This window comes from Phragmites australis, chromosome 7 (genome assembly GCF_958298935.1).
Source record: "Phragmites australis chromosome 7, lpPhrAust1.1, whole genome shotgun sequence".
NCBI classification, from domain to species: domain Eukaryota; kingdom Viridiplantae; phylum Streptophyta; class Magnoliopsida; order Poales; family Poaceae; genus Phragmites; species Phragmites australis.
This window is the reverse complement of record NC_084927.1, coordinates 26939923-26965706: the sequence shown is the minus strand read 5'-3', so window position 1 is coordinate 26965706 and position 25784 is coordinate 26939923. Positions and strand designations below refer to the sequence as shown.

Here is a 25784-nt window from a genome sequence, read left to right as displayed (position 1 = left end):
GAGATCACTCTTATCCTTCGGCAGATGCAGCAGCAGCAGGCAGCTCAGGCAGAGGATGCTCGCCGCCGAGAGGAGCAGCAGTTTGCACTGATGCAGTCACTACAGCAGCAGCAGCAGGCCATGTTTGCAGCACTTCAGGCAGACCGTGAGAACAACGCCAGATTGTTCTCCGTTCTTTTCCAGGCACAGGGCCTTCAGTTGCCAGCTCCAGCACCTGCTTCAGCTCCTGCCCCGAGTCATCTCCCAGGCAGTGTCAGTGCACTCTTGCGTACTCCAGGGTCCGATTTCCCTCTGTCAGCTCTCTTGGCCTCCGGAGTGTACTCTCTGCCTGCTGGGATGTCTCAGAGGCCAGTGTTACCATCGTTGACTTCTCCTATACCCACTGGCCCTCTGAGTTTCGAGGACACTCCACAGCCGACAGTCCCCGAGCAGCAGCAGCCAGTCATCTCTCCTCATGTCCCTCAGCTGTCAGTTGTGCCTTCTTCAGTCGCTGAGCCAGCACTTGACGCTCCAGATGCTACTCTTCAGTCAGTGCAGGATCAGATCGTTGAGGCGACAGCAGCTGCGGGTCACAGTTCGTCCAGCTCCGACTCCGAGGCCGACGGTTCTCAGTTCGTCGTGGCACCTTCTTCGACAGCATCGGGTCCTCCATCTTCTCCAGCTCCGGCTGCTTATTCATGTCCTAGTTTTTCTCTTTTTGGTGCTTAGATGCCAAAGGGGGAGAGTCTAGTAATAGGGGGAGTTGGTAGAGAAAGTAGCTGGTGGGTCTAGTGAGATTTTGATTCAGGGGGAGGTTAGATTTTTGGGTAGCTAGTTTTGAAATGTTGGATCTTATGGATTGATTTTGATGTTATGACAGGCTATCTGGCTCTGTATATGGATGTGTTTCGCCTGTCATCACATTGTGTTTATTTTCATGCTCGCATAATTCCTACCTATTCTAGCATGATAGTTTTGTAGCGCTAGGCTTTATCTCGCTTTTATTGCTTTATACATTCTTTTGCCTAGTATGATAGGTTGCTCTTCAAATTCATATCTCTATTGTTATTTGTGTTGTCATCAATCACCAAAAAGGGGGAGATTGTAGCATCTAGGCCCCTAGGTAAGTGGTAAGTGTTTCGGTGATTAATGACAACCATATTACTGTGACTAACAATTTGTTTTGAAGGGAATCAAAAATTCAGTATACAATGACATTTGGTTAATCTTGGTCCCTAAAGTGCTTATATGGACAATCAAAGGACATATGCTTTAAGACTAAGGATCTTCTAGTTCTAAGTATCACAAAGGAGATGAAGGATACTTAGAGTAGTATAGGTTTCCTTTTTCTTTTTGTCTTTTGACCGTACTATAAAGGGGGGCTAAAAGTAGTAGCTTGACTTAGTGAGTCTAGACGTAGATGATGCACACTTGTTAAATTCTAGCACTAGGTAGAGCATACAAGTCCATGGTGAAGCTGTCAAGGAATTAGAGCTCAAAGAAAGTTGAATTGGACAAGTTCACAAAACATTTATTCACCGGATTATCCTCTGATGGATGTCTAATACTCACCGGATAAACACTAATTGAGGCATCCGAATTATATGAAAAATTTCAGAAGTGTTACACCGGAATATCCGGTGCTGAAAGTCCGGTGACCACCGGAGCTTTTCCAGCAGAGAAAATTTTCGGAGAAAAACAATTTTGTACCCACCGGATTATCCGGTGAATGCATAATATGAACACCGGACTATTTCTTGCAGAGAGCATTGCTTCGGTCCACAGTGGAAAATTACGTTCACAGGATTATCCGGTGACTTAGCTGGCAGACCACCGGAGAAATGTTGTGAAGAAACTCAGACAAATTGAACTCACCGGATTATCCGGTGGTAGCAAAAATATCACCGGAGTATTTCTTGCAGAAGGTTCGGAAATTCGAAGGGTCGGGTGAGTTGTACTCACCGGATTATCCGGTGTTGACTGTTGTTCACCGGAGTTTATCACCGGACAAATGTTGCCGTGCAACGGCTAGTGACAGCTGGCTCTGGGTTTGAACCCACCGGACTATCCGGTGATCTTAAGGATATAGCCAGCGGATTATCCGGTGATTACAGTAAAATGAGAGTGGTTAGCCAACGGCTAATTTTTGATCTCTAGGCTATAAATACCCACTCAGTTGGTTTCAACAGTGGCTCTTGCGACCCTGTAGTAGCTCATACACTTGGTGTGTCATTTAGAGGCAAGAGAGGGAGCACTTGTGTCCATTTTAAGTTCTTAGTTGAGGATTAAGGACTTCTTTGAGTGCTTGGAGAGTAACAAGTGTGCATCTAGCTGTTGTCTAGGCTTGGTCTTTGTCAAGTGAAGCTTGAGGCTTGTTACTCTTGGTGGTTGGCAACACCTAGACGGTCTTGGTGATCGGAGGATTTCTTGGTGAGCTCTTGGTGCAATTGTGGGAGCCCCGGAAAAAGAGGATGTACTTGGTTTGATACCCGCCAATCCGGAGATGGAGAAAGGGTAATCAAGAGGGAGCACTTGAGCCTTGGTGACTCAAGGGGGAGCGACATCCTTGGTGGATGCTCCAACGAGGACTAGGGGGAAGTGCCAACTTCTCGAAACCTCGGAAAAAAATCGGTGTTGTCTTCTCCAACTCTTTACTTTCTTGCATCTTATTTTGAGCTTTGTTATTATTGCAAGTTCTTCTTAGGAATTGTCTTTCTTAGTTAATTCTTGCGTGGTTAGCTATCTTGTGCTAGTTAAAATTCCTTACTTGCGTTTCTTATAAGTTTTATTTGGTCAAGCAGTAGTCAATTAAAAAAAAAACAAATTTAATATCCCAATTCACCCCCCCCTCTTGGGCTATTCGATCCTTTCAACCATGATCTTGTCACATTTTTGCTTCCAAAAAATCTCCTCCATGGAGAGGATTCTCTCAATGCTTTCTTCTAACTTGTATCTAATCTTCCATTCAACCGTAGATAGACCTTCAGAGTCTGCTTTCCCATCCAGAACCTCAAGTTGTGCAAGCATACCAAGCTTGATCTTGTTCTGTTCACCAACCTGTTTCTTATGTGACCCTCTCAAGAATTGTCTGGTGTCACAAAGACTGCCATACCAAAGGTCCAAAGAGTAGCCATTAACATGTCTTCTTGCTTTCTTCTCCAACCACCTTTCGCACACCAGCTCTTTGAAGTTGCCATCCATGAGCCACTGTCTTTCAAAGGTGAAATATTTACATCTCTGAACCCCAGACTCCCTTGAGTCCAAGCAAATCGGTGTGTGGTCAGAGCTTATTCTAGTTAGGCTCCATGCCTGACATAGGGGAAAATGTTGTTCCCAGCTACTGGACATCAAAAATCTGTCAAGGTTTACCAAAACTAGGTCAACCTATTTGTTAGTCTAGGTGTACTTGGAGCTAGTTTTTTTCACTTCCCTTAAGTAAAATTTCCCAAAGAAACCATTGAATAGGTCTAATAGGTTCTTATCTATGTTGCCATTATTTTTGTCCTCAGCTTCTCTGATGCGATTGAAATCACCTCCTAGTAGAAGTGGAAGATCCACCTTATTACAGATGCCCTCGAGTTCACAGACAAAATCCTTTTATGTGATGTGATCTATTGGGCCATAGTCATTGACGAATTCCCACTTGAGATTAGTGATCCTTATTCTCACAGCAATTTGGATATAAAATTGGTGGATAGCATAGTGCTCCAGTTCCAGATGGTCCTCCTTGACCCCAACCAGAATCCCTCCAGAGTGGCCAGAGGTAGCAAGCATACTCCAAGTAAAGTTTTCATTGCCAGCAATTTCTTTGAGCTCCTTCCCTGTGAAGTCTTTCTTCACAGTTTCCTGGATATCTATGATACCCAATATCTCTTGCAAAATATATTCCTTAATCTGCTTCCTCCTAACTGACTTGCCTAGCCCTCTAGAATTCCATGTGAGAATCCTCATTTATTTTTCTTCTTTGGCCTGCCTCTCCCTTTTCTTTTCAAGGTCACCCACTGTGACCTCCTCTGTTACTAGGTTAGAGGCTTCAAAGTCTCTAGCTAAGTTTTCAATGACCTCCATAGTAAACTCTTATTCAATGTCCTCCACCCTTGTCACTTCCTTCTCAGTTTGCTTTTGAAGGAAGGCTTTATAATTAGCCTTAGCAGTATTAGCCCTAATTATTTCCTCAGCTCTAAAAGCTTCAATTTGAGTATCAATATTATCAGCAACTATGTCTAACTCATAGATGACGTTGGTAATACAATCAATTGGGGTATTATTAAGAATAGTAAACTGGTTCAGGGTGGAGGAAGTACCTGCAGCGGAGTTCTTGTCCTGGGCTCTTTTCATAGCCTTGGCCTGAATGGAAACCCCATCCCTGGGGATCCTGGTGCTTGCCCTGGTAGCCACTGCTGCCCCTCTCCTTTTGTATGTTCTGATCTTGGACTTTTTGGGGATAGAGACCCATCCTTGGGCATTATCACCCTCTTCAGACTTGGAGCTGATTTGTGAGAGGTTGTCAAAGTTCTCCTCCCCTTTCTCCATAGCCTCATCAGGTTGCAATTTATCAAGGGCCTAGTCATCATAAGATCTCCCATCATTATGAACATCTTGGCCCCCATCTTGATGTGGACAAGAATCGTTCCCTCAAGAACCTCAGATTGCTATAAGGGTTGAGCACCATGTTCAATCTCAACCTCCATGATATTTTATTCCTCAAGAAGTCCTTGGTCAGGTAAGTTTTGTCCCTAACATGGCACCAATTGGTTATATGTCCTGACAGAAGGCTATGTGTCCTGAGAGACAGAATTGGCCATGTCGTAGGAGAACAACTAACACTAAAGTTCAACACCATTAGAGCTGACCGATTGGTTGAGCATGCCTAACTGCCTCCCTTGCACCTCCACATCACTATATATTTTCAATTCCCCAATGACTAGGTCAAAGGAGGCAATGGGGGTGATATCTTTGCAGCTTGTTGGAGTGAGGATAACCTCCTCCGACACATGTTTCTTTTTCTATAGGCTTATGAACCCTAGCAGACTGCTTCTTGCTTTTAGCTCTCAAGTTTTTCCTGCCAGGATCACCCTGGCCAGCCTCTTCATCAAAATCCCTAAGGGTGTCATCATCACAGCCTTTGTCATCATCAAATCTTTATCATCATCTGATTTGTTAGAGGGACCATCAATAAAGGTTTTGTCATTGAAACTTTCCATGATAAACCTTATCAGATGCCCTTCCCCATTGAAGAAGATTTCAATAAAATTTCTTATCTTGTGTGTGTCCCTACACAACACGTTAACCCTGACAGGATCACTCTTCAGCAAGTCGAGCTCATCCACCACAATAGGCTCGGCCACTAGAGCAGTTATCTCCTTGACAGATTCAACATCCTTAGCAAAGTCAGGTATCCCATAGATTTTGATCCAGGTATGTTTGAGAAGATCAGTGATATCTGGGTCCTTCCCATGCGTATTGATCTTGACCTTCAAGTTGTGGAGGGCTAATTCCACATAATTAAACCTAGAAAAGGTTGTGAGGGACTCTTTATTGGGGAAGACAACCATGAATTCATTCACATCTAACTCCCTGACTCTCCAATCCCATTTTGGATCAATCAAGTGCTGCAATTCGAGCTCAATGTTCTCTACTGTCACCTCACCCATGAGGACAGATAGCAAATCAGTGGTTTGGATGACCTGAGCCTTCTCTATTGGAATATGGATAGAGTAGAAGCCAAGATTTGGAGTGGCAAACCCATACATTTGGATTTTCCTGCTCTTTCCAAACCCAGTTGCACAATCCACCGTCATGTGGCCAGTCTGCTTGCACTTATAGCATACTGTCTCATTGGTACAATCTGCTTGGTGATGACCATCCTGTTGGCACCTAAAGCATCAAGTCTTTTCTATGGGTTTAGGTGGTTTCGGTTGTTTAACTTTATAGCCTTGGCGGTTTTGACTCCATTGCTACTGACCGCCTTGCTGCCATTCAGAAGTTCATCCTTCTTGCTTCACCTCAAGTTTGCCCCATGGACCACTAAGCCCCCCTTCAGATCTATGGTCTCCGGCCCTAGATCCATAGCCTCTGTGGCCAGGATGAGGTCGAGTGTCACTAGATCCGCCCCCTCGGCCACCATGGCACCAGGAGTGGTGGTCCTCCCACGCGTGGGTTCATGAGCTCCCCTGCTTGCTGTGCACATCGAAGTTCCTTTGTAGCTTGTGACGAAGATCACGCTCCCATCGAAGCCCCCCTCCAAGGAGATCGTCTTCCTCCGTCCAGGACTCCTCTGACCTCCTCTTCCCCCAAGATCTCCCTTGATCTTGTTTCGGGCGACGAGCCATGGGTCCTTCCTTCACCACTTGAGCAAACGAGATCGGGAGAGGTGGATGGAGATCGACGGCCTTCACCTTTCTTGCTTCAGCACTAAATCGCCAGACCTCCGCTTCCCACACAGGAAACCCTAGCCCGAGAAGTTTACTGACTTTTGAGACCCAGATCCAAGTGTAGGGCGCTTGATAAGAGGAGTAAGTGAAAATATCTAGAAAGGAATATCCAAACGTTGTGGCCATTAGAGGCCCATTGGGCTGGGATGGGCCCGTCCCTAATCAGAACGATTTTGCTAGGGTGTCCCCAACCCCCATCCGTGGTGACGACATCACCTCCCCCATCGAAGAGATCGTTGGCCAGACCTCCTGGCCTTAATCGCAATGCCACCTCAGCGAGTTGATCGAGCTCAGCACCGCTGCTCCCAGATCTGCATGCTCCTCAAAGGAAGAAGGAGATTTCAACAAGTGGGTTTTGATTACCTTTGCAAGATGTGAGCGTTTCCTAAGAAACGATGGAGCCCTCCCTCAATCGACTCAGGATTCCGTTTTGGCTTTGACAAGATGGGTTGTTGTTGTGGCGGCTCGCGACAGCCGCCTTATCTGGCGCTGGCGCTCCATGCGGCGGAAGGGCACCCCGCGAGACTGCAACCTTGGCCTTCGGAGCCACAACCGCACTCGGCAAGCACATGCCATAGCGCCGAAGGGTCCCGTTTAGTCCATCTCCTGGACCATCCGAGTTCACCTCGCTCTCACCATGAGGGCAGGAGATCGAGTCAAACCCCTTTGCTTGGAGCGCACAGTTCGCAAGGGCTCTGGAGGAAGGCATGGCCAGGACAGAGAGCAGTTCCCTTCCAAAGGAAAAAGGGTTTGGGCCCGCGCAGCTGAGCTCGAGGTTTCCTTGCCGGAGGTTACCGGCGGCGAGGATCCCCTCCTCGCCGCGAGCGTCGCCGTCCGCTCCCTCCTTTCTTTTTCCTCCATCGTGAACCCAACTATTTTTTATGTGTTGTCCCATTTCGACAATAGACTTTTTAGTGTCATATTATCACTAGACTGCACTTTTACTTCACTTGGGTAACTGTCCTGAGGATTCAAACCCCCACATCACATCTCCTTAAGAGGGTCTACAATAGTGCAGCCAGTTGCTATCTATCATTTCTTCCACATCATCCGTGGATAGTGCAATAGCTAACATCTCCAATGGTTGGTCTATAGCACAACAAATCTTTTAATTAGTCCACCCACCCATGTTTTATCTCAACCAATCACCATGTATTTTTTTATCTTAGTTTTAATGCCTCATGCGTTATAGTCTATCTATAGATTAAGAGCTAGCTTTTTTTGGTCTCTTCTTCACCTCTCATTCATCTAGACAAAAATGTGATGTGTCAATGTATTGTTGGAGATGCTCAAAGATATATTTAATACTGATTGTGACGTGTGTTTTGGTGCTCTTAAATTTTCTACTCCGTATTAGCTTCTGATCAACACTCACGAGGTGAATTGGCTCTTTGACATATCTGTCCAGACCGTCCTTCCAGATTTCTGATAGAATATGATTTGTGAAATACAACGTCCTTATCATCATAACAGGAATATGTCTGCGGAGTTGATGGCCTTTAGATAAAGAGGGGCGGAAAGCGGAGATAGATAAGGTCTACTACATTTGTTCTTGGCTAATAGGGGTCCATGGAAGAATCCCATTTTATTCCTGTAATTTGCACCATAGGTTCTATATGTCATCCGCCTACCTTCTGATGTTGTGTTCCCACTTGCAGAATGCAGGCCTCTAGCAAAAGAAGCCTCCACTCTCTGCAGTTTCTTGCAAGAGCCTTCCATCTGAGTTTGGCTGAGGGATCTCATCTGATCAAAGGAAGGTGATTCCGTGACTAGAGCGCTCTCAAATGGTTCCATTTCTTATCTGGAGGTAGAGTATGGCCTCTGACCGCTAGAAATGCATGGGAGATGGGACTTCTGAGAAAGATCCGGGGCAGGAAAGGCAAAGAGCTCGGTTACATGGACGAAGTGAATCGTCAGATTGGGGCAAACCCATTGGCCGAACTGTCGCTGGCATGACAATCTTGACCAGGGAACAAAGCACCATCCCCTCCCCCTTCATCGTGGGAGCATACCATTCGTCCCGTGATGGATGGGACCTGCAGAAATAGCGGTCGTCGTCGGCCGCCGTCGCTAGAAACGGACAGCTCTTTTGGGGCAAATCTCAGCACTCAAAATCCCATGATACAGTGCCATGCAATGGAAAGGTTCCAGGAGCGACGGAATGATCCTGCTGATCTGGTGTACTGTCATCCAGTTGATGACTGGACTGGACTGGACTGGATCGGATCTATTCTGCCACAGGCTCATCGCCGAAAGTATTGGCACGGTGACAGGAGATAAGCCATCGTCTCTTTCCATTGTGCAAACAGGGCAAGTTGTTCCTGGAATGATACTCAAGCTCACAGCTGATGAGCTGCTTCAGGCCGCTGAAGTTGATCAGAAAACAACACGAGATTTTGACCTTCAGATGAGAAAGTGGGAAGTCCTGGCCTAGCGACAGAGCACTTTTAGTAGATGAAAATTAGCAATCACTAGTTTGTTCTTGGGGTGCTTTGAGATTGATGGCTGACTGAGAGAATGGACGAGACGGACCCGATCCTAAATTCGGGAGAGCTGACCTGGTGTGCTATATTATACTCATACTTATGTTTTGAGCAAGGTTCGATTAAACCTTTAAAATTTAACTATCAATAATTTTAAAAATATTTAGTTTATAAACATAAAAATTGTTTGGATAGATTTGTCTTGAAAATTACTTTTATAATATCATATTTTCTGGATTTTATAAATATATTTCAGTAAAAAATATTGATCAAATGTATATATTGAAAACCGTGTTATGTTCAAAACGTTCATGTGTTTTTAACTGAAGAGAGCATGCGGATCGTGCCAGTACTCTAAATTGACTTCTGTACTAGCGTGTGAGGTTGGTACGATACATTGCATGGATTAAGGTTATGCTTTATCTGGATCTATATTATGTAGAGCCAGAATTTTGGACAGAACACAAAACGTACAAAAGCTGTATTGGATGCTATCACTCGATCTCATCCCATGTTGTATCACCATGACACCATCAACCTCATCGCCTCCCATAGAGCTGGGAGACGCAATGAAAACAATTTTTTTTCTTCTATCACTTACTATCCCTCGCTATTTTACTTCCATTTAACTCTACTGCCGAGGGGCAGGAGCTGGATGGATCATATGCTGTCGTTTGTTCCTGTCTCTGAACCTTGCTGGGAATTCTGGTGACATTTAATTATAGGCTGGCTAGGGATTAAGCTTGTATATTTCCCTTCTGAACCTAGCTGGGAGTTCAGGTAAATTGAATTCTGGTTAGGGATTAAGCTTGCATAATTTTCGCTCATGTCTTTTTGTGTGACAGGTGGATCTCTTCAATGCATTCCGTGTCATAATACCATGCAATTTTTTTTTATTTTGACCAAAGTTTAGAATAAACAGCATAAGAATATTTGCAGGAATATATCAACGATCATGCAATGACGCCATTCATGTGCTGATGACAGAAATCTACTGTCCGGTAAACTTAACGTGGGCCTCATGCTCAAGATTAAGAGGAAGAATAGCATAGATACGCTTAACAAAGTTCCGGGCAATTATGTGTTCATGATTCGTCACTAAGACAGCAACAACTGTCTGATACTCAGCATTGGGGACAATAAGACTAGTCATCAGTTTGAAATTTCAACATCAACATCATTAAAAAAAGATGAGATGCAAGAAACCATATAGCACAAGTGTGCGGCATATCCAAGAGTAACTCGTATGGAGTTATGCATGGAAAAAATGGTTCACGAACTGAGTAATAATCTCATTCCATCATGACCAAATTTGTTTTGCTGTTTTGCAGCTAGCCATGATAATGGTATAAATCTCGCAATAAAAAACCAAATTTGGTCATGATGCAACACTCGGTTGATATGATTCATCGTTCCTTTCATAACCACTACAAAACAGTTCATTAGAATGGATCTGTGGGCATGAAACGGCGTATCCGCAATCCCATAGAAAAGAGTCACTGTTTTTATATAAAAATCATTCAGTGGCATGACATCAGCATAGATTTTCTTTTAGTCCTAGCATCTAAAAGATATGATGCTTATTGGAAATTACAGACAGTCCTAACTCTTTAAGAAAGCACAGGTAACAGAAGACCAGATGTATTTGGATATGACGTGACCACCTAGAGAAATAATTAGGAATGCAAAAACGCTACTGATATGATTTACCAATTCCAAGGGCAGCACCCTGGATACTCAATGCAATGAAGAGCCATGGACTCCTAACTCCTTAGTATCTCTCCAGTTACCACTGTAAATTCAAAGAAAATGGTTAGAAGTTCTACCCACAAGCAAGGTTTTCTTTCTCGAAAAGCTTAATGAAACATTTTCCTATGCTTTCCTGATAATACGCATTGTGGCAGCACCGAAAAGGCGAATGAAATATTCAAATGCAAGCAGTAACATATACATTATATAAGTCCTTGGCATTTGACTTGTGGTAATCAGTAGAGATTATGTAGCTTGGTATAGTTTGGGCCTTCAAAATGATGCTTCCTGGCATAGGGCACAGCCGCTGATCTAATTGTAAGAACCTCTGCATCAAGGCAATACTGAGACACCACCACAATGCTTAGTTAAAAGAGTGAAATAAAAATAACATGACAAGACATTGTAGTTGCAATGTAAGGGCATTATCTCCACATAAATGGGAAAAAGAAATACGAAAACAAGCTAGAAGTTTGAAACATGCTGAGAATCAATAAGCACTCAATTATACACTGGCAATTTTAAAAAGAGGTCAAAGATTTGATGAGCTAACAAAAATGGATGAAATGTTTTGCTACAATACAATATCACCAGATATTAACAGTTAAAATAAATAAAGTTCTATTTGAAATATAAGTATTACAATTGTGCAGTGAAAAACTGTAATATATTTTGAGTATATTCTGTAGTTACAGAATATCTTTATTGCTCTACCAAGAGAGCAACATTTGATGGAGCTAGAAGGATGTATTATTGAATTGATGAATAGAGGATTGTGAACATCAAAAGTTGTCTTCACCGCTTATTGCACATTTTGACTAACCACCAGCAACTTATATACAGAGGTTATTCTTGATAACCTTTGAGATGATCCTTTGTCCATCTGAAGATAAACAAGCTATTCCTAAATCAATAATAAAAAAGGAAAACTGAAGGGTCAGAACATATTTAGTTAACAGCAATGAAAAATGATGTTCAGCACTGAAATAAGATGGAATTTGATAATCTGCACTACATAAAACCACAAATATGATGATAAGCAGCTAAAATTTTTGTAGATTGGCTGCCGTTATTGGCGATAAAGTTCTGCTTACATGAGTGCAGCTTGACTGCATGCAGTGTTCTGAAGCTCTTCATCGTATACCCTGTACAGCTGCTTTGAGTCCTCTGTGCTGTTTTCTTAAGTCATCCACGAGTTGCACATAAGCACATTTCTGTCCTTGGCTAACAAATGAGATGTGGGAAATGAATGACTCCTTTCGTGGGTGTTTGGAAGAGGGGGATAGTTCCAAGATTTTTTAGAATTCAGTTCAAATTTGAACTAAATCATAGGCATTTGGAACTAAATCGCCCCAATCAAAATAAGCTCTTAGGGGACAACACTGTCACTTGTATGAGTAACTGTGCAGTAAGACAACACAGCTCTACCCTCCATCAAAAGATTTGTTGCCCTGCCAGTTTACACCCTGGTTCAATACCCAATATTAGTTATACCAGCATGAAAATCAGCTTCATGTGCAGCTGGAAGTGTGATGATGCAATTAAGACAAACTACAGCAGCTGCTTAAAGTTACACTTTTACTTATACTATTTTGTTTGGAGCTACAGTTGAAAAGCTGAAGTAGTACTAGTGTAGTTGTGCCTAAATATGCTGCATCATCAGGAATACTACCTCTATACTTATAGAAAGCTATTTAAGCAGGTCATGTAAAGTGTGAGGCGCTATCATGCAGAGTTAGGTTTCAAACAAAAGCTTATCAATAAATGATTGGTTGAATATGATACATGCATATTGAATGAGTTGCTTGGTTGGTGCACATTTGACATCCCACGTGGTAAAAGTTTGACTGCTATGTCAATTTGCCGTTAGGCAAACTAATGGGAGGGTGGGATTAGACAAAACCAAAGAGTCAAATCAACAAAATAGAAGTGTAAGGCTTGATTAGACAAGATGAAGTTGTTTCAGGCGGTTAATATGCTATTTTGCCTAGGAATAAATCGAGACACTTTAGGCGGTTATGTGACAAGTGAACTGACCTCATGACATATGTTGTAACACAACTGGAGGGCTTCATTCCACTTATTCACTCTGACTAGCTCTTTTATGCGGCAAACAAAGACACTTAGCTCTGGCACAACACCTTTCCTTGTCATTTCGCTATATAATTCAAATGCTTCTTCAACTTGAGATGCTAAACAAAGTACCCGAATTAGTGAAGTGTATGTGCCCTTGCTGGTTATGCTCAGGGACGACGAGACTTCCATCATCCCTTTGTGCAATTCCAAGGCTTTCTCCAGCCTGCCAACCTTGGAGAAATTATCAATGAGCATCCCGTAAATAGGAGCTATTGGCACCGTGCCATGTGACTCCATTTCCTCCAACAATCCAAGAGAAGCAATAAACTTCTTGCTGAAACCTTGAACTGCACAGCGATATCCTTGCAAATATTTTGGCCAGTAAGTCTGCTTCATTTCACTGAGCAGTGAATAGGCCTTGTCCAAAAGGCCAGCAGCACAGCAATGGTTTATCAGTACTCTGTAGGTGACATAATTGGGAGCACATCCTCGTGTGCTCATTTGTGTAAAAAGCTTAAGACTTATATCAACTTGACCAGTTTTTCCCAATCCATCTATTAGAGCAGTGTAAGTTACAACATTTGGATGGCATCCCTTCTTCTCCATCATTCACAGCAGCTTTAAGGCCTTTTCACTTTCACCTATTCTACAAAGCCCATCAATCATGGCTGTGTAAGTGACGACATTAGGACTGCAAGAACCCTTCAGCATTTGAGAGAGAACTTTCATGGCAAGATCAAGCCTTCTGTCCTTAAACATACCGTCAATTAAGGAGGTGTATGTATGCACAGTAGGCAAGTAGCCACACTTAGACATTCTCACAAATATCTCTTGAGCATTATCAATCTTTCCAGCTTTGAAGAAGCCATCAATCAAGGCATCATATATAATGTGATTGGGCTCACACCCAGTCGACAACATAGCATCTAGCAATTCGTGAGCATCGACAACCTTGTGTGCCTTACACAAACCATCTACCAGTGCACCATAGGTGACAACATTTGGAGCAATGGTGTTGGTGCCCTCACCTTCAAAGTAAAAATCAGATTCTGCATTATCAGTTCCTATCACTTGGCATAGACTTCACAAGCTTTTTGGATTTCACCTGCCTTACAGAGGCCATCAATTAGTGCACCGTAGGTAATGGCATTGGGAGGACAGCCAGCATCAACCATTCTGTGAAAAATGTAGCTAGCCTGAGGTAGCTGCTTCAATTTCAGGTAAGCATGAAGCAATGCAGTATATGTCACTACGTTTGGGGAGCAGCCCACACTCCTCATCTCGTCAAACCAGCTCTGTGCCAGTTCAATGAGACCAACCTTACAAATGCTATCAATCAAAATTGTGTGTGTGTAAACATCAGGATTAACACCGACCTTTTTCATCTCTTGGAACAAAAGGAACACCTTTTCTACCTTCATAGCTTGACACAGAAAAGTGATCACTTTAGAGTATGTGCTCGTATCAGGTACAAAACCTTTTCTCATCATCACCTTAATGATCTGAAATGCCTTGTCAAACTTCCCCACACCACAAAGGCATCGAGCAAAATTGGCAGTGTTGACCTTATTAAGAACACAAACAGAAGCCAGGATCTCCTCATAAACTTTCTCTGCCAAAGCCAATGAGTCAGGCCTCGGCAATTCTTCTCCACCACAAATGCTTCCAATAAAAATGTTATATACGACATAGCCAGGAGGGCAACCACAATCAGTCATCCTCTTTAAAAGTTTATATGCATAAGGATAATCCCTGACATTACAATAACTATGCACAAGTGAACTAAACAAGGAGGGGTTTGGATTACAGCCCTTTTTTAACATCATGTTGATTATCCTCTTGCACCAGCCAAATTGATTCTTTTTCAAAAATCCAGAGAGCAGTGTCCTATATGTGACCACATTGGGGATGCACTAGTTGCACCGCATCCTATGGAGCAATGAAATTGCCTCATCAAAAAGGGAGGTCTCCATCAGTCCACTGATCATCATGGTGCACAACACTGTATCGAGCTTGAAATCCTCCTTCTCTATCATGTCAAGTGCATCGGCCCACCGTCCCTCCTTGCATAGCGCCTGTGCAAAGCACCCAACTGAGAACCTATCCATGCAGAACCCCGACTCCGACATCTCCTTCTGCACCCGAAACCCCATGTCCACCTGCCCCACGGTTGCAAGCACCTGCAACAGAGCATTGTAGGTCGCACCAGACGGCCTGTACCCGAAATCCTTCAGCCTCCCAAGCTCCTCCAGCGCCTCGCCCCACGCTCCGTGGTGGCAGCATCTCCGCACAAGCACATTGAGCAATTTGCCGAGCACCTCACGCTCATCCTCGCCAATCTCCCTCAGCAGCCTCTCGGCGGTCCTGGCACGGTCGTCAAAACCCAATACGTCCACAAGCGCGTCGTAGCAGGCGCCGGTGTGGCTGTACCCCACCTGCCGCTCGGCCCAGAGGAAGAACCTAACACAGAGCTCCGGAGCGCGCACCGCCCGGAGCACGGCGACCACCACAGCGTCGGTCAGGAACTCCCGGTGCCACCGCAGGAACCGCTCCGCCTTGCCGTCAAAATCGGCGCCGTAGGATCGGATCGCCTTGGAGATAAGGACGGCCTCGGGGGGCGGGAGGGCGGCGGCGGGGAGGGGAAGGGTGGGCTGTTGAAGAAAGGCGAAATCTTTGGATGAGAGGCGGGAGCTTGGGTGCGTCTCGGGGGCCTCGATGAGGCCAAGAAGGTGGTCGTCGGAGTCGGTGGCCTGGGAGGAGCAGGCGCGGCGCAACGAGGCGCGTAGGGCTGCCGTCGCGCGGCGGCTGATCATGGAGGGTGGCGACGGCGGTGGGGCGGGAGGGGGCGGAGACGGTCGGCGGTAATGGTGGGGAAGTGGAGGAGGAGGTGTTGGCGGCGGCGGCGGCGGCGGCGACTGGAGCTCCGGCCATGGAGGTTTTGGGTTGGCGGAGGTGGGAGATAAACCCTAGGGGAGGGGAGGGCAGTTTCGTAAATAGTTTGAAGAACAGCTCTGCAGGTGGGGCCCAGGTGCAGGTGGAGTGTCCACCCCCGTAGCAACAGCACCACACCTCCCATATCCCCTCTCACCGTCGCCTTCCCTTCTTCACACCTCTTTTTTTTTTTTCCTTGGGTTCCCCTTTGTTCTCTCTATTCGATTTCTTTGCCAAGCGATTGGCTAATTCAGCGCATCACTGGTCGTAATCTTAGTCCAGCTAGTGAATTTACAGGACACCACTCGTGGAATCTCTGTTTTCTTGGGAGGTTGGGTTTGCACGCCAGTTATTCGACGTATATCCTCTGCAGAGTCGTCGACACCATTCGGAGTTGCTCCGGTGAGTTTAAGTTTTCTTGCGGGCACTAATCATGCTAGTTGCGTTTTTCCCCCCTGGGTTAGACTAGCGTTTTGGTTTGCTTCTTAGTTCTTAGTGGTAAGGTCAAGATGTTGGAGATGTGGCCTTCAGGATATTTTTCTTTTTTGACGGTGGCCTTCAGGATTTGGCGCTTGTAAATTCGTTAAGCCTGCTCCCCCCCTGATCTGTAAATCTTGGTGGCGTGCGCTGTTAAAGTTAGCCGAATCATGCTTTGAGCCAAGATTGGTGTGTTAGCTTTCTAGCTAAAGATCTCAGATTGGGTTTATGTTTAGTTTCTTGAAGCAACACCACAATGGAAACTAGATATTGAGTAATTGACTCACATTACGAGTGTAATGGCTTGTAGCGAACCACTGTAGACTGCTTTTGGCTAAGAATAAGCAATCTCCAATACACATGTTGACATGCGGGATGGCTGCAAACTGCTTGAACCATTTCAAGTATTCCTGCACGATTTTGAGTTTCTAGATGTCTAACGCACCCCTTTGATGCTAGCATTTTTCAGCTATTAGAAATGCCTTGGTAGAGCGATATTTGGTAGTATCTTTAAGCTCACTTCATATTTAAATTTTTAGATCAAAGTATGTCCTAAAATATTGCATTTTCCTTTATTTGCACGGTCGGTCACTACTTGGTCTCTACATATAGGCTACGGTTAAATTGTTTCAGTCATTTTGTATTCGTTGTATTATTACTTGGGGGACCATCTTTTCCTCATCTGAATGATTTCCTTTCCAACTTATTTATATATGTACTCTTGCTATATATGCATAACATCATCTCTAATGACATGTTGCTTGTTGGAAAAAAACTGTTTATGCAGTGCAGACGTCTCTAATGGCATGTGCTTCAAATTCTTTCGCCACTGGTCTTGTCAGCTATGGATTATATGCAGAGACAAGGGTTATCTTTCCGAGCTATAGGAACTTCCCACGGAAATCCAAGTATCTCAGAATCCGTGCAGTGCAGGGAAATGATGGGCGTCGAAGGCTAGTTGACATCATCCGAATCATTCCAGAACTCTCAAAGGACTATTTTAGAAGCCGATCGAGAAGAGCTCTTTTTGGTGGCATCTCGTTGCTAGGTGGATTTTATGTTGCACAGACAATATCTCTGTCTTTCGGTGCACTAGCTGTGAATGATGTTATCGCTGCAGTTGTTTGCGTCCTGCTGACTGAGTATGTGACAAAGTTCTATTACAGCCGGCCTAAGGTTACCTTCCCTATAGCACTCCTCAACAATTTCAAGATGGGTTTCACATATGGCCTCTTTATTGATGCCTTCAAGCTTGCCAGCTGAGCTGCATTACCTCCTGCTTGGCTGCTTCTTCATACACTCTTGAACACCGCAAACTTGGCGGTGGTTATATGGCATACCGTATGGTTTTATTGCAGGGATCTATAACTTTCTTCCTTGGCCCCATTCTCCTATGTGAAGATTGGCCCATTGCTGGTATAGTCTCGGAATTGCTGGATCAGAGGATACATATTTCTTTTTTGACCTTCAGTTTACATAGAAATCATCTGTGCTGTGCAAATATGGGTAGTTCAATCTAATCTAATTCTGAACCGAGTGGCAGTGAAGTTGCTATTGGATCACTGACTGTTGATTCAGTTGCACAAATTTGTGAAGTACTTCAGTAGCATCAGTGTGTCTTGACTGCTCAGCAGCAATATGACAAGCATGAGAAGTTTCAATGACGCTGTATACAAACATCTTTGTTCTGTGCACAACTTTTGGTGGTTGTGAACACTGATTTGATGCTTTAGGATAAATAAGGATTATTAGCTTGTGTAAGCCCATAATCCCATTGTAATGCATGCGGTGATGTAATGTTGCAATGTACTCCCACTGGAATCTACAGATTTGCTTGGCTGTACTTGCTACTTTGTTTGTTGCTTATATAGTTATGTGATTAATAACTGACGAGGGGTAATATATCGCACATGTTCATATATGTGTTTTTTTTTTCTCTCCATAGATTGGATATCGTGCATATATTAGATTTAGCATATAAGGATGACGGGGAAATTGTGCAAAGAAAAGAATAACACATGAAACATGACCTTCGGTTAAGCTCAATCTCATGATTTCATATTCTCATGGTTTGTAGCTGCTAGTTCATTCCACTCCAGATCAGTCATCTTACGACGTCTGGAGCTTAAATAGAGTATCAATTCCACATGATTAATCCAGTGCTTGTTCCCTAAGTACTCAATTTCTTTAACTTCTTGAGCTACTCCATTTCCGGTGCAGTACACTGTCACTTATAAATCGTAATGTAGTTTTAATACACTATGGCGCCGGACAATCTTCAGACTTGTTGTGAAAGTAATTATTCTCCTATACTGGCTATAGACATGCAGAGGATACTGAACGTAAGCAGCAGCAGCAGCGTGAAATTGAGGCGTGACCGCGTGAGAGGGTCGGTAAATCATACAACGAACACGCAGATCCCAGTTGGCCGCCGGTGTAGATGCGCAGAAATCCTGGAAAAAATCATGGAGACGGAGAGTAGAGCTGCAAAGCATCCAGCAAAATTTCAGCTTCTGATATGATGTCACGAACGGAGAAATCAAAAAGAGAAGTTTCTGCTGGGGTGGTCGCTAGATGAAATAAAGACCACCCCCTGTTATACTTGATAATCCCCATTTGCCGGTGGCACGGGCGAGCGAAAAATCAAGGAGAAGTGGGATAGAGTGCCGTATCATATTGCAAGGTTTGGAGCCCTGATTCGATGGAGATATGAAAAAGAGAAGCTACTGGCTGGGGTGGTCGGTAAATGAAATAGCTACCACCCCCAATTGCCTTTTTGCCGATGGCATAGACGCGCAGAAACCAAGCGAAAATTCATGGAAACAGAGCGAAGAATCAGGCTTGAAGATTTCAGAGTGTAACACGATCTCTAAAGGGATAAATTGAACTCAAGAACTTCTGTTCGTGCAGCTGCAGAACAACTGAAAAGGCAGAGCTAGCAGCTGCAAGCAAGCCGAAGAAATTATTGTCGATGTGTGGCAGGCTTAGTCACTTTGCATTATGCTTACCATGCTTGGAACGTTAGAACAAGTGAATCAAACAATTTGTGCAATTCCCGACTTACGGATTTGAAGCTTGAATGCAGCTTATTTGCAACGGTTTTTTTTTTTTGGAACAGTTTATTTGGACCTTTCATCTATGTCCAGTAGATGTGCTCGGTGTTCTTCTGTGCAATCGGATAAGTGTATGTTTGAAGCTGGAATATCCAGCTCTGCTAGTTGTGCGGGTTCTTGTAAGTATTTAGGTCTCTAATTCGAGTTTATGTGATTAATGATAGTAAAATCATTGTGACTAACTTGTTTTATGAAGGATCATTGAAAGTTAGATCACGGTGATGGTTCTTATATATTCTGAGTCCCGATATTAGACTTTATCGTGATTGTCAAAGGATATGAGTGAAGATTAAAGATTATTTATCTCTAAGTGTCATAAGGAGTTGAGATTGACACTTAAGAGTAGGTAGGATCCTTTATTTTCCCTTTGGCTGTACTAGTGTTTGTGATGCACACTAGTGAAGTATAGCACTAGGTAGCTCAGAAGAAGTACAAGAAAGTAACGATCGAAGACGGGACCAAGTTTGGATTGAATTTGATAAGAGCATATTTTTACTGCGTGTGATATGGTGAGTTCACTTGTATGATATGGTGCCATGGTACGATGTGTCGTATTATGAGACATAGACTCTTAAAGTTCATATGCTTAATTATTGGAAGTCACCGTATGATATAATGGGATAATATGGTGTGTCATACTGCGAGACAGATAGCCTAGAAGTCCAATTCCTTAATTATTGGAGGTCACCATATGATACATGGGTTAACGTGTGATACAGAGACTTGTCGATGGAGGTTTCAGCCATTGTATGGTATGGTGTATTTCTATAGGTTGAGGGGTATAACGGCTAGTTGGCCCTACGGGCTACAAATACCTCCCCATTTGCCTCCTTATGTCTCTCTTGACTGATTGGTGAGTTGATACACTTTGTTGGACACTCAAGAGGAAGAAGAAGCACTCAAGTGATTTACATATTCCTTAGTTGAAGATTAATAATATCATTGGTGCTAGGCAAGTAGCTAGTGTGCATCCACTTATCTCTTTGGATTAGATTGGTTCAAATGAGATCTTTCGCTTGTTACTCTTGGTGATTGGCGTCCCTTAGACAGTTAGGTGACGTTTTCCTGGTGAGCCTTCATGGAGATTGTTTGTTGAGGCCCCAAGAAGAGAAATGTATCAATTTGGAGTCCACTGATCCGAAGTTGAGAAGAGCTACCACCTAGAGAGCGCTTGATCCTTGTGCAAATCAAGAGAGAACTACACACTTGTGTGAGTGCACCAATAAGGATTAGTGGGGAGCACCAACTCTCTAATACCTCGGAGAAAATGAGACTTCCTAGTACATCTCTTTATATTTGACCATTTGCATTCTAGCATTTCAATTCCGCATTTTACCCTTTCGCAATTTATATTTATAGAATTGACATGCTAGATTAGAATTGAAATTATGTTGCAAAACTCTGTGCGTAAGATAGTCACACTAGAAACTAGAGAATATTTGTGTTAATGTTATTTAAACTTGCTTGGTACTAATTTGTAGGCATAGAAAAACTTTGAGAACCAAACCACCCCTCCCCTTTGGGCATCTTGATCCTGTCAGAGTTCTTACTCTCACATCATCCTTAATGGAAACATCGTTAGTGCCAACGAGCACGGAGCGCAAGAGGAGAACACTTAGGAGGAGCTCTGCTCAATTAGGCTGGTGGGGACGGACGCGGTTGTGGACAGAAGGAGCTGCCATTCTTGCTGACGACGGTGCCAATGGCAACCTAAGGAAGCATTGACATTTGGTTTCCGCAAATCGATAGTTGTGTCTTTCAGTGGCAGTACAAGGAGATAAGTTCTTGCTTGACCATGCAGCAGTGACAGGGCAAATTTGGTTGAAATTTTATCTGGGCTGCGATGATCTGAAATCTTATGCCTTTTGGATAAATTAAATGCCACCCAACCATATGTATATATTTACAATGAGCTTTTTTTTAGAAGGATTTTTGTGGGACTTATACCTGAAAATTCAGTTTAGTGCCTACAACTCGATAAATGAGAAGAGTCGATGGCTAGTAAGGCTCAGACTGAGAGATGTGTAAAATTCACTCGAACATGCGGTCCACAGCTTTTAGACTCATTGAGTGTGAAAAATCAGTGGTTTCTTACTGCAGTTTAAGTTTTTCTGCAGCAGCAAAAAACACTAATAATTCCATATTATCAGCTGACCAAATCTTTCCAAAAGATTATGGTGATCTAGTTAAAAGATGAACAATCTGAAGACCAAGTGAAGCATTTTCTCTTGTTAGGTGTGAGAAGTAAGAAAGCAGAGTGGTAAGTTTGTTCTTGGATGCATGTGTTTTACATATCTAATGCTTAATATCAGTTTATGCTTGCTTCCTTGGACCCAAGATATAGTGTAGACTCCTCTCTTGATCTTATTTTGAGAAACTGCATATGTATGCCATGAGCATTTTATATGCACACTTCAAAAGAGGGCCTTACTCTATGTCTTGTGAGACTAATGCTTCTATTCAGCTTTGTAATTTCTAGTCTCACTTGTTGGAAAGGTGAAGATATCAAAGGTATGCATTTGAAGTTATTGTTCTATCCCTTTAAATTGCTTCCTTTTGACAGTGAATCCAAATTATAAGATAAAGTTCCCTATTGCTTTGACACAACAATGTTTATATGATTACCTTGTATATCTTATATACACATGAAGAGGGGATTATCTTAAGTTTTGTGATCTTGAAACTAATACTTTTTTTATTGAGTTTCATATTATTTAGTCTCACTTGAAGGGAAAGAAGCAAGTACTAAAGGTATGCTTTGATATTGTTGTTTCGTTTCTTTAAATAGTATCCCTTGGATTCATGATATAGGAAGAACTTCTCATGACTTGAAAGCTAATTATGTGAATATGATTTCCATTCCACTTTTATGTTTGCATACATTTAGGGGAAGTTCATACTATATTATGAGATTTCATGAGTTATTGATCCATTTCATCGTTGTCACATACTCCCTCTGGTAATTTTTTTTTGATATTTTGGACACGACACTGTCTCTAATATGTACATTTAACCACTATTTTCTACTATAATATGTTTATAAAATCCAATAAAATGATTAGTTATGAAAGTATTTTTTTTGAGCCAAATCTACAGGTATGGTTTTTATGTTTCTAAACCAAATATTTTAAAAGTTACTGATAGTCAAAGTTTAAAAAGTTTGACTGAATCTTGTTTAAAACATCGAATATTTATAACCGGAGGGAGTATATGTATTGGATCTTTATTTTTGAAATACATCCATTGAGTATATAAGACTTGTGTAGTCCATTATATACCTAGTATACTTTTGTACTTTTAGGTGTTTGATGTCAAAGGGGGAGAACTATTTTAGATAGAATGAACTTTGCCAAGAGCTTCATCTCAAATGTGGATGTGATTGTTTTAATTTTACATATGGGATCTCACTCTATGTTTGGTGTTCCATTAGTTGAAACTAACCATCTAGTATATGACCCATGCTTATGATGACGTATACTAGAGACAACTCATTATTATCTCTCTAAATGTGATCAGGTTGTTATCAATCATTGATGTGGAATAAATAATTATATATTTACACACTGAAACTCCGAGTATGATATGTTTTCTTGACCTGGCTATATAAGGAGTGGAGGGGGTATGCCCAGAGGGGGAGGAGACAATCGATTTCCAAGCAAGGGATCAGACAAAGCATACAGAGCAAGCATAATCGGATAGGAGAAGAAACAACCAATTGAGATCCACAACAAAGTCATACCACAACAAGATTCATTCGACAAGGCTTCAGGGCTTAGAACACAAGAGAACTCGACGACATCCTTAGTATTAGATTTAGACCACCCTCACTGTAATTATCTTTTCTTAAGATTAATAAAAGGCAAAACATGACGTATGGCTATGTCACGTCCCAAATCTGTAATCATGTAATTAAGCATAATCATGCTTCTTAAGCATTATGTTTAATTTTGTGTAAATTTATTTTAGCACATCAGAGCCCTTCGATTTGAGTCAATCGGATAAGAGAAAGAAATTAGGGAGAGAGAGAATAGAATTTGCAGTTAAAATTGACTCTTTCTCTAGCACGTGGACCCCACTAGAGTGGGCCAACCACTCTCTCCTTCTCTCCACTTGGGAGTAGCCCACTCCCTCTCTCTCTCCCTCACTCCACTCCCATGCTCCCTCTCTCCCTCAATCGACCAAAGTAAGGAGGAGCTCCCCCTCTCTCTCTCAAGCACTATCTCCTTCTTCCCCTAAAATGCCATCTCAAGAGAAGGAATTGAGGTATGCATGTGGTACTCACATGTTCCCTAGCTCACAAGCTTCCCATCCATCCAATTCATTTTCGTTTTCTCGAAGGATTTGAGTCGATTTTGTTGTCTTTTGGTGTTCTTGGTTGAAGCACAAGAGCACCGGCGTTCTTCCTCCCGAGCTTTTCTTCCTTCAACTGACAGTCCCTAAGCTCGGCAAAACATCTTGGGTGAGTCTCTTAGGCATCTATGGCAAGAATACGCAGTTTGGATGGTTGGATTTTGAATTTGAGCTAGGGTTGTGAAGTTCTTGAGCTTTAGATCTAATTTATAGAATTTGGATGATATTTGAGTTAGGAATCGTATTGCTAGGTTAGTGAGTGAGTTCTAAACTATATAAACTATCTCAAACATGTTCCCCTTTGGTTGGAAGAGGCTCGCAAATCAAATCGGCAAATTTATCTCGTGAAGAACTGCTTTCTGTAGAAATCCAGAAAGTCTGAATAAAAATCCGGAGTGTCCGGAGAATTTTCTGGAGACTCCGTAGTCCGAAAAATCCGGAGACTCTGAAATTACTGTTCATCAGACATTTTCTTTTGTGCTGATAGCTTGTAAATTTCATAATTAGTTTATACGAACTCCAAAATTCTTGAAACCAGTTGCGTTAGCTTTGTATGAGTATGAACAACATGTTAAAAATGTTGTAACTCAAGAAAATACTTTTAATAATTAATTATGACTTGATTAGATCATATTTAATTAATACCATGTCCTAAAATTATGAAATTTCTTAGACAATTCATGTTATGATTAGTGCTATCTAGGAAAGATATTTTCTTGCATCATAAAGCATAGTTTATGACATTTTATCATATTCATATTATGGCATACTTTGTTACACTTCATTCATGCGCATTATTGCACGCGTTCTTGTTTAGTGAACGAAAAATCGGCATGTGGCCCTGTTGCTGTTGAAGGCGACGCCGATCTACCGAATTTTACGAGTGTTACATAGGTAGTATTAGGTGGTCACATGAGCAGCAAGGAAAGCATCTAAGAATACTTCTCTTATTAATTTGGATCATATGTGTCCTATGTGATAAATTGCGTTCTATGTTTGTTATGCATGAGTTTGAGTCGATATCTGGTTTATGATGGGTTGATGCACTAATTCTCCTGTCTTGAATAATTATTGATCTGTATCCTTGTAGCTTGAGTTTAATATGGTGTTATCAAACTTAAAATACCATTCGTGATGCTTAGCAAGTGCTTAAGTCCTCGATAGAAGTCGAGCGTTGAAATGTTTCATCGTTCGTGAGCATAGGTTTTAATTACTTGCACAATAATCCTAAGGATGGGTTATGGTGTTAGTTGGATGAGTGGTGAGGAGTTGACGAGATGTGAATGGTGTTAGAGGTGTTTGTCCTGCCCGGATGTGGAGTTCCCCTGGGTAGGTCGGGAGAGGGACCTAGACACCGTAGACCGCTTGTATCGTTTAAACACCGATCGTTGTTGCAGTTGGTTTTAGTACTTTCTGTGCTTACTACATGTCGCATATGGCAACTGTCGGGGTTAATCCCTGATAATGATTCCGGGGTGTATCGAGTGACGGGTGCGTGATCTGCGTTCTAGGTGTGCGTGGGAATGTGTATCTATGCTACTTAAAAACACGATAGATTACCCAGGTTCAGGCTCCTCGTGGGGTAATAGCCCTACATCAAGTGTCTTCCTCTCATGGAGCATGCTTTGTGTTACAAAGATCTCTCTCCTCCTCCAAGCCGGACTCCCCTCTCTTTATATTTCAGAGGGATAGGAGTCTTACATGTAGGCCCAACAAAAATGCCCATGCCTGCCTAGATGGTCAACATAGGCTATTATTACAGGGTACGCATGTGTTGTGCCTTCCCTGGAGCACTGCGATACTCGTCTCATCTGTCGGCCGCATCCTTACTTGTCGCTCCTAGGTCGCTCGTCCTGCCCTATCCCATCGCCGGTTTCCCACGCGGCATGCCACGCTCCCTGTTGCGTCTACGAGCCCGTCCCACAGCAATTAAAGTTGCGGGATGAGACATGGAAGCTCTGCACCTGCCTCAGTTGCCTCAGCCGGAGTGGAGCGTTTGGGGAAGGAAAATAGCATGAATAGCGGTATTAAATGAGAGTCGACCGATTAGACGAGTACCTGTCCCGCGACCAGTAGAGGCTGGTCACGAGAATTCCAGCGAAGGTCAGGGCCGTGGTCGCGCAGTGCCAAGTGGTTGTGCGTTGGGCCCAGATTAGAGAAAGAAAACTGGTCAAAAATTGGCAGTTGTGGGT

The 25784-nt window shown here is 42.9% G+C and overlaps 1 protein-coding gene and 1 pseudogene across 2 annotated transcripts; one reads left to right on the top strand and one right to left on the bottom strand.

Moving 5' to 3' along the window:
• Positions 1-11242: 11242 nt before the first annotated feature.
• LOC133924469 (pentatricopeptide repeat-containing protein At1g06710, mitochondrial-like) lies at positions 11243-15603 on the bottom strand (annotated as a pseudogene).
• Positions 15604-15748: 145 nt separating this feature from the next.
• Positions 15749-18050, top strand: LOC133924470 (uncharacterized protein ycf20). 2 transcript variants are annotated; one of them, XM_062370019.1, is made up of 2 exons: positions 15749-16054; positions 16922-18050. In XM_062370019.1, exon 2 carries the CDS (start codon positions 16931-16933, stop codon positions 17390-17392), a length of 462 nt encoding a protein of 153 aa, XP_062226003.1. In that variant the 5' UTR covers positions 15749-16054; positions 16922-16930; the 3' UTR covers positions 17393-18050. The 2 variants fall into 2 exon arrangements, with proteins under 2 accessions (XP_062226003.1, XP_062226002.1); XM_062370018.1 differs by having other exon boundaries at positions 15760-16054; positions 16917-18050.
• The last annotated feature ends 7734 nt before the right edge of the window (positions 18051-25784 follow it).